We start from the raw sequence: 13,878 nt of genomic DNA, 5'->3' as shown, positions 1-13,878 counted from the left end.
TTAAATTAATTTCAATTGATATTTAATTACGCTGAACCTCGGGCCAATGAACTTCTGATTACAATATTTCAAGTACATCGATTGATTAATATCTCGCAAATCTACTTATCTTGGAAATTAAGGTTCGTATAATCAAATTTTACCCGAGTCACGCCCATATCAGTTTTACAAAAATTTACGAGGTACCCTAAACAATCAACACATATTTAACAATTAAAATTAATATTTTTCAATTGTTACGTTGAAATGGGCGATAATTGTTAATAGCTGTAATGTAAATGATGCTCTCAATTGCCTAAGAAAAGCATTTGCGCTGTGGTTGGTGCCTGGCTGGAACAAAGTGTTCCATTCGTTCCATTAAATCGATTCAATCAAAATCAGAGCACCATCAGTTCTGGGCTACGTTGACAAGGAACCCCGACCAAAACTATTTCCAACGACAATCTATTAACGTTCTACTCATTTATTGTAATAACATTCCTTCATTCTGGAAACTGCAACAATATCCCTACTGGATATAAAACTCCTTCAACCCAAATTGTATATTCATTAAAATTGTTAGACAACCTGTATAAATATAAAAATTAATGTAACTGGTAAGTACTTTACAGTAGCTACCCTCTTTTCAACAAAGTATCTACAAAATGTGTTGGTTAGTCCCATGGGCACTAACTAAGTTTTTAGAATGACCAATAGTTCTGGGTGTTATCTTGTCAAGTTCCAAATCCACAGAACCTTTCAGGGACAAGGGTCGGCCCTGATTTCTCTCGTGCCATGCGCTTGTAGTGGTAAAAGTAAATAGGTCCAGGAACAAAAAGGGGACCGAGGGAACACAACCAAACCATCTCGGAGGGGTAAAACGCGTTTGCCCAGTCATTCTTAGCCCTGGAACGTTGAGGAACGGTGGTTCGGGGGTTGTTCAGTTAAAGAGAAAGTATCTTTCGTGCCACAGATTTCAAGCATCCCCGTCCCGTAAGATCGTTTTAATCGTGTCCTTGGAATCCGTTCGGCGATCGCAATGGAGAGTGGGAGGTTGGATTTAGATAGCGGCGAGGCAAACGGTGTCGCGAAAGAAACGGCAGTTGTTGCCACGTACAAGGCGCTTCCGGAGGAGGTTGTGAACAAGACCGAATCAACCGAAAATACTACCATGGGGAAATCAAACATTGAAAATGATGTCGACGATGGGGCCCATGAGACGATGCTCAAAAATGAGAACAAAGTTTCTCCCACGAAAGAGGGGTCCGAGGTAGGTTTTATAAATGTGCACCTTTTTCGTGGGTAACACACCTAATCTTCATAATATCGTTAAGATGCTACATTGTTTTCGGGCATAATTAACAATACTTCTATGACTTTACCTTACATTTAATTCCGTGTAGCATGGCAAATTTATTTTGTTTCGTAGATACTTTGCTCCATTCCATGGGTCAATTGTTTCGGGACAAATCGTTCACTTTCGAATAACTTTACAGCTTTTTGTCTTAAATCATTGTAAGCGTATTAAAATTATTGTATAGCGAAACAAACACTAGAGTGTTCAGAAGCAACAGCTTCTTCTTGTTGCATCAGCTCCGAAACAAGGGGAAAATGTCGGGCGTGGGTTAGGCTTCGACGTCAGGGGAATAACCATGATTCGTTAAATGATTAAATCGGAATATGTATTAAATATGTTGCTTTTCCCTGTATTGATATGTTCGTTTAAATAGGTGAAATATATTTCTGAAAACGGAGATGCCAAGATTGATATGAAGGCAGTTAAGCAAGCTCTTTCTGGAATGGGCAAGGAAGAGTTGATGAAATTTGCTAATGATCCATTTTGGGTTCGATTGAGATGGTTTTTATTCATCACTTTTTGGTTACTTTGGGCTGCTATGTTGGCGGGTGCCATAGCTATTGTAGTGATGGCTCCGAAATGCTCAGCACCCAAACCGAAAGAATGGTGGGAGAAAAGTCCAATTGTACAGTTAGATCCAGCTGAGACGAGCAGTCACAATTTAAAAGGTGTGGAGGCTCTGTTGGATACTTTACAAGGACAAAATATAGGTGCAATTTCTCTTGCATCAGTGGTTAAAGGAAATGCGATAGGTATGTCCCCATGAACTTGTTACATACATTTCCTTCTGTTTAAATAGCAATAGAAATTGATGCATTCTATACCGAATTACAGATGGAACAGAAGACTTTAAAGATACTAATCCAAAATTCGGAACTATTAGCGATTTAGAGGCTCTTGTGAAAGCAGCAAAAGATAGAGATCAGCATATTATTTTGGAATTAGATCCAACTCATACGTCAACTGAACACCCATGGTTTAAACGTTCTGTTGAAAAGGAAGATCCATTCACATCTTACTATGTTTGGGCAGACGGAAAAACAGCATCTGATGGTAGACGTAATCCACCTAATAATTGGGTTAGTTATATTTTTTTTGTATCACAATTTGTGTATTAATTATAAGTTTTTATAATGCATTTTTCTTTCAGTTGAGTGTATTTGGAGGCTCTGCGTGGGAATGGAATGAACAGAGGGGACAGTATTACCTTCATCAGTTTAATAAAAGTCAACCCGAATTGAATTACAATAACCCATCTGTAGTTACTGAATTTGCTGTAAGCTGATTTTCCCTGCTATTTAACGTTTACACTTACAGATTTCATATGTCAGTAATTAATACGTGATTTGTACTGTAGGATGTTCTAAGTCACTGGTTGAAATTAGGAATCAATGGTTTTCGTTTAGCCAACACTCAATACTTAACCGAGGATCCAGAACTTCGTGATGAATTTAGAAGTACCATTCCAACCGAAGCAGATAATTATGATTCATTAGTACATGCTTATACGAGAGATCGTACAGAGAATGCTGCAGTCTTGTCAAAATGGCAAGAAAAAGTTTACAATGAAACAGACAATAAAGGGTGAGTTCTTTTTCATGGCACTAAAAGTGTATGCATATATTATGTACCTATATCTTAAAATAAATTGCTAAATTACAATATTTTTCCAGATTGTTTGCCCTCCAAGATGACATTGGAACTGATATTTTACAAGTTTACAATGAGAAGAAAAGACTGATTGATATCCCACAAAGTTCTCAGTTCTTCACTACTGCTAATAGCAGCATAAATGCGACAACTTTACGCAGAGGTATCTCACAGTGGCTCAATTTCACTTCATGGCCTGCTTGGGATGTAAGTTCTTGTAGTATTTATCAGTAAGTCCCCAATTGTTATACTAGTCTATAATTATATATACATGTACATTTCAGCTCAATGGTAAAAAGAGTACTCTGAGGCAAAGAATGCCTGCAGATATAGCAGACAGTTTGGTACTTATGACCTTACTTTTGCCTGGTACTCCAATCATCACATTAAATGATACTTTAATGGCAAAAGATTCATTTGCAACTTTGTCCAAAGCACGCGAGAGTGTAACATTCCTTTATGGGGAAACAATGCTTAGGACTGTTAATGGAAGTGTATTTGTATACACAAGGTAATGTTGTAAAGTCACTGTTAACATTCAAACGTTTGTAACTGGCACTAAACTTCTTTTATAACTTAGTAACAGAAAATAACATGAATTCCTGTAGATAACATTGAATTTTGTTAAAAAGTAGAATTAACTAATTGAACTTATTCATTTGTATTAAAGGAAGTTACATCGAATTAGGTCTAAATTGCTATAAATTGTCTCTGTCAATGTTTGATATTATACTTAGACCTCAAGTAACACACATCTTATAAAAATGTACTGTGTAATTTACTAAGATTAATTTACCTTGTTTCACGCTTGCTTCTATACAACGTCAGGAGCTGGTGAGTTCTAACTTACTAACATACTGCATGAAATGTACTTTCTGTAGAAGTAACTAATCATTATTTTGACTAACCAAATATATGTGTGTACTAATCTAAGATATTGGTCGAACTGATTCTCTTTTATTAAGTTTCGAATTACTAGATTAATATTAAAATTGTAATTAATTATTTAGGTTGAAGAGTGGTAATCCTGGCTACTTAGTAGCATATCAAACATCAGAAGAATCCACTGTAGAGGACTTGTCCACAATACCACAAATTTCGGACGAAGTTAGTGTGATAGCATACAGTCCTAATTATGTACAGGAAGGCGAAACAATAAGGTAAATGACTTTATAAAAACATTGTTTTCGTTTGATTTTCGGAACAATTTGAAACGATTAATTTAAAAAAATATTTCTCTTTCATTACAGAACGAAGTTGCCCTCTAAGAAGGTTCCTATATCCGCTAAGAGCACCGTTGTTTTAACGTTTGTGCCAAAGAATTAAATTAATCATAACGTGATGATACGCTGCATTTACCAAGTATATAATCTCTTATTGTTCTCAAGTAATGACATTTATTAAGCCTAATTATGTATTCTCTTCGCAAATGGCAAGTGTGTGTAATTAAATGCGATATGGCAAAAATATATAGTATTGTGACTAACCCATCATTACGTTCTAAGGCAGCGCTGCACAACGTAGGTGCCCCTCACGCGCCTGGTTCCCCATTCAATCGTTCTTTCGCGCAATATGCCTTCATAGAGATAAAGAAGGTCAGTCTCTTGTCTCTGCTACTCCACAGTAACGGCGGCCGGTAGTGGGAACAAGTTTCAGCTCCCGGTAGCCAACTTTGCACACCACTGTTCTAAGGATACAGTTTTCAGTTGATTAAAATTACGTTAATACTCAATTTTTGGAAATAATGTTTATTCGATATGTAATTTACGTGGATCCGTAAACCTAGCTGTAAGAATATAAAATAACGCAGGTACAGGAACCAGGGCAAGCATTGCTGGACGAATGCTGAGACCACATAGAGTTGCCACAGCTACTACTCCATATCCATGTAAGAGCCAATGACCCAGAATAACTATTATATTTTTCAAATCTGATACAGAACTCAATAATAACGATTTCGTTGTCTGAAAATTAAAAAAGTATGTAATAAGTAGAACTTATTACTTGTATGTATCCATATAAATGAAATATCACAAGGACTATACCTGATTTATTTTAAACGCAAAATGTGCTGCATTGGACAAAACTGATAATGTTATTGTTATGTATGGAAATGAATAGTCTGTAAACAAATTAGAAATGCTTAAGATGCATTATTTGCCCAGTGTGCAATCTGTTTTACTCACATATTAAGCCTCCCCCAACTGCGTGTAGCAATGCCAAAATTGGATAGAAGTAAAGAGCAGCATAAATCGAAAATTTTCCTGGCTTTGGTAAAAATTTCTTTGCTATTAATGGCCTTATCAACAACATAATAGCTGTTCCCAAAGCATAAAAAATGAAGACCATAGTGTACCTAACAGTTACACGATTAATCAATATTTATGATAGAGAACTATTTAATAATTTCATGATTATTTAAATACTAACAAGGGATAAACAGCTTCTTGCGTACAATGCAGTGACTCCTCATAATTTGGACTAGGATTGTGCAATAATGTGTACCAGTCTGAAAGTTTTGTGGCCCTACAAGATGTAATTCTGAAGCTGCCTATAGGTTCGGTCAATTGCAAAGTAATTAGAGATGCAGCAACTACTTCAAATAAAGCAGATAAATGTAATGCGATCACTTCTTTAGGTATATTTCGACGCATTGATACCATGTCAATGCAAAACCAATGTAACACTAAGGCTAATAATGCCATAAATCCAAGATACAACCAATCATAAAACATGGGCTCATCTTCGCAAGGGACACACATTGAAGATGCATTTGCCCTGAACCCTCTAGGACAAGCACCACAATCGGTCCAATTTCCATCGGCTAATAACTCTCTTCCACAATATAGGCCAGGACATCGTGGAAACAAATTTAGACCGTTTGCTTTTGATATTGAACACATGAAGACTTCGGTAAGATCAGCAAAATAAACATAAATATTTCACATATCCTTATGCTTGTCATTCAACTGCATTCAATTGTGCTGTCAGAAACACACATTGCTCCAAACGTCAACAATATACAGAAGATACTTAGGGGCAAAACAAGAAGAATAATGGTAATAGTTGCGGTAATAGGCAAAATGTGAGGAGCAGTGTTACCATTTCCCCTAGCGAGCGGAGCGGGTGTCACGTGACGTGAGAGTGAGTGTAGCTCAGATCGCAATTGGCGTTGTACCTGGTCTGTCCTTTTGTTTGTCATACACGTATAATAACGTTCTCTGAGGCTCCTCGTCGCTCTCCCCACTCCACGTCATGTGACCCCCGCTCCGCTCGCTAGGGGAAATGGTAACACTGCTCCCCACAAAAATCATCTCGTAGCGCCATTTACGTTAAAACTTCCAAGCCACTAGCTAATCAGTACCACCCTTTTGATCCCAGGTGACGGGATAGGACTGTTCACTTTTATAGACGAATAAAAGAAAGAGATATATGTATAGTGTTATCTGGAATCAAAAGAATGATACTAATTGGTTTATAGCTTGACAGTTTTGCCATAGATGGCATCAGGAATAATTTCGACCACTTTCAATGTATTGTATAAAAGAAGAATTGAACATTAATTGAAAATACCACAATGGTGGTGACAATTATATTGTTAATGTACAAAATCTATTCCAGATATTTCAAACACTAATCTAATGTCATATACCAATCTCGGTAGCAGAATCGTCCATAAATCTATTAACCGACCTTGCATCGTAGTAGGGATTAAGTTTCTGAGCTCAATACACTCAGAGGCAATACTGTATTTTCTCACTCTCTCTATTGGCCAAACGAAAGATAAAAATCAATGGAGGGGACAGTAACGAATTGTTAACGTATAGGACAAACTGAGCTGCTATAAAGAACCTACTGTATTTTGACCAACAGTGTAGGACATCTACCTCTTTTAAAGGGCGTTCATACCAGCAGGGATATTAAATTAATGTGGACAGCACCTAACAGTATCAATCAGATGTTAAAAATACACAATTAACTTGTGATTTTTAGCCATTACTTTTGAATAATATTAATAACAGAATTAATTAAATAGTAATTTAAATGAAAAGGTAAGTTGTGTAGAATGGATATAAATTTGAAGTAGAAAAAAGGGTCGTTGGGACAGCGGACGTTAAAGATTCGTAAAGTGGCGCGATCTAGGATGCTCGTGCGGGCTCGTGTTCGATCGGGAATCTCCGACCGACGATTGCCGAGCGCACATTACTATTTTCAGGCACACAAGGCACCTCTTGACGGGTTTTCAATAAGTGAAGAGGGCGACGGTACGAGGGAGCTGGTTCTTTTTCTTTTTCCATTGAAATTTTACGTGCGCTGGATGCCGAAATTGTAGTGGGCCGTGGGTGAGCTCGCGATAAAACGTACGATGCTGGAGGAAATCTCGTCGGGGCTTGACGCCTAACGGGGTCCGTCGGTCGTTCCGGCAAAAATGAAAGAAGCTCGTCGATTCGAGCAGCTGATGGCGGCCGAGTGCTGTTCGAGCCTCTGTGTCGTCCCCCATCGCGGCGTTTAAGTGAGTGTGTGCGTCTCGTTGCACGTACGTAGTGCGGCTAAACCGCGTGTGGCCCAATAAATATATAATCCTGTGGAAGATAGAATTTAAACGGCAACAGACCGCCTCTTAGACAAGCTACCAACTATTTCGTAACGGTGCTTCTTCTCATCGGAACTCTCGGTACCCGACACGCAGGCAAGCAGGCAGGCACAACACGGTAAGCCTGCTCCACACAACCGTTCTATTATCCGTCGCCGTGAATCGAATCCTCGTAAACGAGGGGATCCGAACGGTACAACGAATCACCAGTCTGGGTTTCAGGTAACGCATAATCCACGTAGAATCGGCGAGGAGAGAAACACTGTGGCCGCTTCTCTGTGCTGAACAGTCTAGGTGGGAGACCCCGACGTACGACGACGGGGCGTGCGTTCGCGTGTGACAACGCCTAACAAGCGATCGCGCCCCTTTTCTCGCGGCCGATTCGAGACAAGTGCCGGCGATTATTTTTACGTATTGCAAATCGAACCTGTGATCTCGATGGATCTCGTCGGTTGACAACACACCCTCGACCGGCACGTTCTTCCGTTAGATGGGAAAATATCGTTGTGCTATGCACGCACCACCATCAGTTCTCACCCCTGTCTGGTTCAGGAACGTGTGAACAGTAGGTTACCGTGTCCCAGACACACGCACCACGTGCTGCGGTTCCCGTAAATTCGTGCAGTGTCGCTTTGTCTCGTTGTGAGTGCAGTGAGTTTATCCTCGTCCACGCGGAATGCGGCCTCCTCGGGGTGGACGGAATCCTCTTTAGTCGCGTCCAGCGCCGGAAAAGGGCAGCAGAGGCACGAACGTATTGCCAGCGTTCCACTTCCCTCCAGCTCTCACAGTGCCTCTGCTAACAGCAACATGTCGACAGGGACTTTTGTGGACCGGATAGATCCCTTTGCCAAGAGATCTGTCAAGAAGAAGACCAAAAAGTCACAGGGCTCGTCTCGCTATCGTAATTCTCAGGATGTGGAACTTCAACAGTTAGCACAGCTTAAAGGTTAGTTCATGATATCCTTGTACCCTGTTTCATTTCCTATGGTTGTCTTGCGTTTACATTCCTGTGGTCGTGTCATTGGGGACACTAACCACTGATGCGGGTGTAGTAACTATTAAAATGATATATATTATGTATCATTAGACTTTGGATCTTTGTGCAAGTAATGAAGAATCTATTAGAATTCAAAGAAAGTAAAAACTTTGTTACACTCTGTTAAATAGTACATTGTAATGAGTTGGTTATGACAAAATGTTATATATGATATAAATGCATAAAATCTATAGTCTAATTATTATGTATTCTTGGAACTAATATTAGAAGTTCAACTTGTGTTTCTCTATTGGTATTTATTATTGTTCTTGAATCTGTTAAAAACAGCTATATTTTTGTATATCGAAACATGTAACTTAAACTTTTCAATTGCTATGAATTTGTTTCATTTGCAGAGCTATATAGTTTGTTATTATTAAAATCTGTCTTCAGTGACATTAAGACATGAGAATGTAAATTGTGTATTCCTTTTTATATCATTTCATTTTATATGTTTATACAATGTGTTTAACAACAATGAGTGCCACATTAATACTTTATCCAAGATAGACAATATTGTCTGTTTATTACTGACAAACTTATGGTGCAAACATCCTTGAACTTGTGTGACAATTGGCAATACATTTGTTGTTTTAATATTGAGCAATTACAATATATAGAGAAAATAGATTTATATTTTAATAGTAAACAAAATACTAGCTGGTATGTTAATGATTTCAACACATGCATTCTTAAGATAGATAGCATTTTAATCTTTTTTTATACACTTGCAACAGTTCATAATAATTGCACCATTAAGTAGTGGTATGATGAGGTAATTATACAGTAATTACTCTTGTAGAATAAAATATTTGCATAACTTATGGTTAGTGTTACCAATAAACTTATCGTCATATTTAAAAGAAACATTATGTCTTTTTAGCATAGTATGTTTTATTAACTTTTTTATTTAATATTAAAGGAAACGCATTGGTAATGTCAATGTAATATCGTATTCATGAATGATAGATAGTTCAGTTCATACATTGATGCATGAAATTACCTAATCCAGAAACCTAACCTCAAACTTTTCGGGAAAAAGCATGTTCTCATTGAAAACGAAAGTTTCTTATTTTTGTATAATTAATATAATCTTAACAGGCATGATGGGACGTTCCATTTATTAACTATTTCAAGGAATACCTTTTTATTCTGTGAATACATGTTCGAGCGTACTTCGTATTGACGTACGTTCTGAAAATCGATGAGGAGCGGTAAAGTGGAGGTCAGTTCGCGTTACTCAGCCGATTTTCCTTCGACAGAAATTTCGAACTGTTGTCATTAATCTTCATCGCAGAATCAGAAGAAAATTTGATTTCGTAACAACAGCTTTCTAACAAATTTCGACGCGAATGATTATTCAAATGCATGAACGCGATATCGTGTAATTTCATACGAATAGAAAACTGGAATCTACATTTTGTCACTTGCAAATTTGTGTCGCGGCATGTGCGTGTCACCTTACGTCATAATACTTATATCGTTCGGTCGGGGATTCTGTTTGTCAATTCGTAAATCCTTTACGACTTTACGATGATAGAACAATATGTTGGTTAGCTACAAAATCAGATTAGCTGTGAATTCTGATTCCGCTCTTGTTGATTAGGCCGTTCCCCTGTTGCTCGTCCTTCAAATCGCTCTTACATAACCTACACAAGCTTATTAGCTTTTACAGTTCGATATTCTGTACAGCACGAACTGTTGATTTATAAAAAAGAATCGCTTTACGTATTATCAAGATCACAATTTGCAAATAGAAAAATGAAAGAATACTCGTATTTGAATTATTGTGTACAGGGTGTTCCAAATAAACGCTATTATATGTATCTTGTATACAAACATGAAAAGCATTTGTAATAACCTCCATAAAACTCGGTTCTATTAATCTTTCACAAGTTACGGGTAACAGCAACAAATTATGTTAGACTATTTTGTTAAAATCAGGAGACAGGGGTCCAAAAGGATATTAACCCTTTCGCTGTTTACGCTCCTACCGCTGTTCAGAAAATGTATATTTAGACCTATACGTAGATGAAGAAAATTGATACATTTATTCCACATTGGAACGAATAAAATGCAGTGAAACAGGAGCCGTATCCAGGATTAATGGAAGTTTTTTTCTGATTCAAATTTGTCATGCAAGTAACATTCTACAGCGAAAGGGTTAAATTGATAGAATAATGTTTGTTGGTTACTCGATGTAAGACCACACCGATCTAGCCACAGAGAGGCTACACTATTTTCGTGTGAAGGTACTTAAAAACAGTATGTAGTGACCCATAAACTGGTGGCACGTTCCAACGACGAGCGGTTATGCGAAATACAGGCATCCACCTTGCAGTAAGCAGTGTCGTTCACCTCTGCCAATAAAACGGCAGTAGTCCTTAGTCCCTCTTTCCCTCTCACTTGTGTTCGCTTGCCCACTGTCTCCTCTCTGGGTCTCTCTCCTTCTCCTCTTGCACTTGTTCCCCCTGTCTCTTTACTTCCACACGCGTTGGTCCCTCGGTCGTCTCTTTCTCGTACGTCGTTGCGTACATAACCTATACGCACGTGTTCACCGTTCGACGAAATGTTGCGTGTACACGGTTTTCACGTATCGACACGCGATACGCCACACGTTTTACGGCTCCGTGTAACATATAGGGTAAGAGCAACGTGAAAGGAGACAACTCGAGTTTATTTCCTAACAACGAACCACCATTCTCCGTTGGAGACTTTGAATATCGCGCGCCAATTTGAAAATTCAAGAATCATGTAACTGTCTCTCGTCACGGTTGAAATCAACGCGATCTTGTTTCTACGAGAATAGAGGATGTAGATCAATGTTCTGGTCGAGCGTTTGGCAACATGTTCTACGACTAAAAATACAAAGAAAATGTTACATAAATTCCGATGTGAAAAATTACCAGTGAAAATGTGTAACGAAAACTGAACATTTTGAACCTGAACGTGAAAATAGATTGGCGTGCTACGTACACCCGATGCTCGGATGTGGAAAATTGTCGAACAGTCCCTGTCGTGTTGCTCGCTTTGTCTTTTTATTAATTCAAAATAATACGTGTCGCGACGGACGTTCTCTACGCGCCGTGGTGGGTCGTAATACCACACGGGTAGAGTAGGGTCGCTCACGTAGGTAAGCCCGGGTTTCATGCGGGATTTATGTACTGCATAGTGTCTGTGCCGCAAGCCAAAGCAGGGAAATGTGTTTCGGACCGGTTAGATATGTAGTACTCGGGGGAACTCGTACAGGCGATTGCAGTTCTTGAGAGGATTTTGAGAAAGACGACAGCATCCAGCGGCAGAATTGCTGTACACGTTAACCGTGGATGCTTAGATGGATGATGACTACCGGTAGACCGATTACTTCTCGTCCTGAAGGCGCAACGTTGCGAGAATCCGCCATTAACGTTCGATTCCTACCGAATATAATTCCTTTCCATTCTTGTTCTACGTTCACATTTATATATGTCTACAGAAAATCCCTTTTATACATAAAATCCATTCTATATAGCGGGTAATATATACCACTGATGTTAGAGGGTTGTGTCAGTCGTTTATGTCCCGGAGTTCTGGTCTAATAGAAGAGATAATGGAACAAGGGTACAAATCCTAGTAATGGGAGGGGTCGCTAATGACCGCAGCAGCAGGTTTAAAGTTTGGACATAAAAGGTCCGTATTTACGGTCATCTTCAGACATCGGTTGAATTCTTTCGAGTAAGACCAAGTACCGAAACTAAATTACAGATGCAAATGGTGGAAGGACGGCGGAAAGGAAACTAATAGTGTCTTTAGTGTAATTGGATCGCTGGTCTTTGCACAAATTCCATAGTCTTCCTGGCGTATGGTATAATTCGGTTGTGGTGATTAGAAAAGTTTCACGTTAAATTCAGCAGCACTCCAAAGTCTCCTACCGTATTGATAAACCAGAGAAAGAGAGAGACAGAGAATTAATTCAGATAGTAATACGAGGAACTCGTCGATCGGTCGGAAAGATCAGATGGACACGTGTTTCGTGGCTCTCGTGCAGTCCAACCTACGAATAAGACTTATTTAGAAACACGTAGGTGTGCGCGCCCCGGTATATCTGCCTACGTTTTCGCGTTTGTTCTACGCGACCAACGGCCAAAGTACGTTTGAAGTTCTGATCGTCCCATGATGCGTCGCGAGGCCACGAGGGGGGGGAAACTTTTGTGTGTTCCCGATCAGAAACTCGTCTTAATTTTATCGGACTCAATCAGGGCGGAAAGTCACATTCGGTTAAAAGCTTTTCGGTGCTTTGGACGCGAAGGCTGGATAAATTAGCTGGACACGGTTCCTCATCGTCGTATACAGGGTGGTTCGTAAACGCCGGTAACACACCTCGGCAATTTGAATTCATTGAAATCAGACTAGATTGGCTTGTACAGGAAGTTTACGTCTGTGCTTCCGTTTAGACGCACCAATGTGAATGCACAAGTCACGTTTCTGAGTAAATTCGATCCGCGAATAATATTCCAGAACCGAAATCCCCTCGAGGAATGGGAAAGCTCGCGTTGGTTCGATGATCCCCGATCGATCCGGAATCGCAAATAGAGGAAAAAGTTGAAACGACCCTCACAGGTCATAGTGCTCGTTTCCATCGGGATGTTCGATGTTTGGCCGTGCGAATGTGTATATCGTCTGGTGTTACATTGCCGCCGAACGATCGCGATAATCGTCTCTGTTAGCAGATAAGAAGCCAGAGATATACAGGGTGATAACAAAAAAAAAGGGGTTCATAACTTCTGTGATAAATAACACTCGCCAAATGATGCAAAAAAGTCTTGATAAAGTTCTCCTTTCCGTTAAAATTGTATAGAAAATAGTAAAAAAAATCGTAAAAAAAAAACATGTAACCAGGAAGAGAAGAAATGACAAAGTAATCCATTCTTTCCGTACTGTACGAAAGTCATTCGCTTTAACCGAAACAGAAAATTGTTTATAACTTTCAAAGTATTAATTTATTCGATCCACGTTTATTAGGACTTTATTTCATCATTTCGCGAGTATTATGCATCCCAGAAGTTATGAAACTTTTATTTTAACATCCTGTGTACAAAACGAATCGTCGTCCGCGACCACGCTAAACCGCACGCGACGATAAAACCTGGAACAACTTTGGTTGCGTTTCCAACGGCGCGACACCCTATTGCCCAATAAGAAAAGATGATTTTAGTTCTCTTTACTGTTCCTTTTGTTTCCGATCGTGGCAAAGGGGGAATCACTGCGAGTCAGTGTGCGTTG

General features: G+C 39.1%; 3 protein-coding genes across 4 annotated transcripts in view; 2 read left to right on the top strand and 1 right to left on the bottom strand.

Moving 5' to 3' along the window:
• Positions 1-49: 49 nt before the first annotated feature.
• On the top strand, positions 50-4,490 carry LOC107194703 (neutral and basic amino acid transport protein rBAT). The gene is made up of 10 exons (XM_015584365.1): positions 50-122; positions 953-1,249; positions 1,710-2,088; positions 2,171-2,415; positions 2,487-2,612; positions 2,694-2,920; positions 3,010-3,193; positions 3,271-3,497; positions 3,997-4,146; positions 4,237-4,490. Exons 2-10 carry the CDS (start codon positions 1,019-1,021, stop codon positions 4,310-4,312), a joined length of 1,845 nt encoding a protein of 614 aa, XP_015439851.1. The 5' UTR covers positions 50-122; positions 953-1,018; the 3' UTR covers positions 4,313-4,490.
• A 26-nt stretch (positions 4,491-4,516) lies between these two features.
• LOC107194704 (JNK1/MAPK8-associated membrane protein) lies at positions 4,517-5,997 on the bottom strand. Of its 2 annotated transcripts, none has more exons than XM_015584367.1 (5): positions 5,417-5,997; positions 5,173-5,342; positions 5,032-5,108; positions 4,755-4,950; positions 4,517-4,668 (listed from the first exon to the last, which is right to left on the bottom strand). In XM_015584367.1, exons 1-5 carry the CDS (start codon positions 5,887-5,889, stop codon positions 4,583-4,585), a joined length of 1,002 nt encoding a protein of 333 aa, XP_015439853.1. In that variant the 5' UTR covers positions 5,890-5,997; the 3' UTR covers positions 4,517-4,582. The 2 variants fall into 2 exon arrangements, with proteins under 2 accessions (XP_015439853.1, XP_015439854.1); XM_015584368.1 differs by having other exon boundaries at positions 4,594-4,673.
• Positions 5,998-8,221: 2,224 nt separating this feature from the next.
• The window catches only part of LOC107195009 (serine/threonine-protein phosphatase 2A 56 kDa regulatory subunit epsilon isoform), a 28,598-nt gene continuing 22,941 nt past the window's right edge, over positions 8,222-13,878 (top strand). Inside the window, exon 1 of the mRNA XM_015584757.1 lies at positions 8,222-8,526. Within this exon, the coding sequence (XP_015440243.1) occupies positions 8,388-8,526 (139 nt within the window). The 5' untranslated portion in view covers positions 8,222-8,387. The remainder of the gene's footprint in view (positions 8,527-13,878) is intronic.

The sequence above is a fragment of the Dufourea novaeangliae genome, unplaced genomic scaffold (genome assembly GCF_001272555.1).
Source record: "Dufourea novaeangliae isolate 0120121106 unplaced genomic scaffold, ASM127255v1 scaffold8, whole genome shotgun sequence".
NCBI lineage: Eukaryota > Metazoa > Arthropoda > Insecta > Hymenoptera > Halictidae > Dufourea > Dufourea novaeangliae.
Note: the sequence above shows the minus strand (reverse complement) of the source record. Positions and strands in the feature narration are given on the sequence as shown.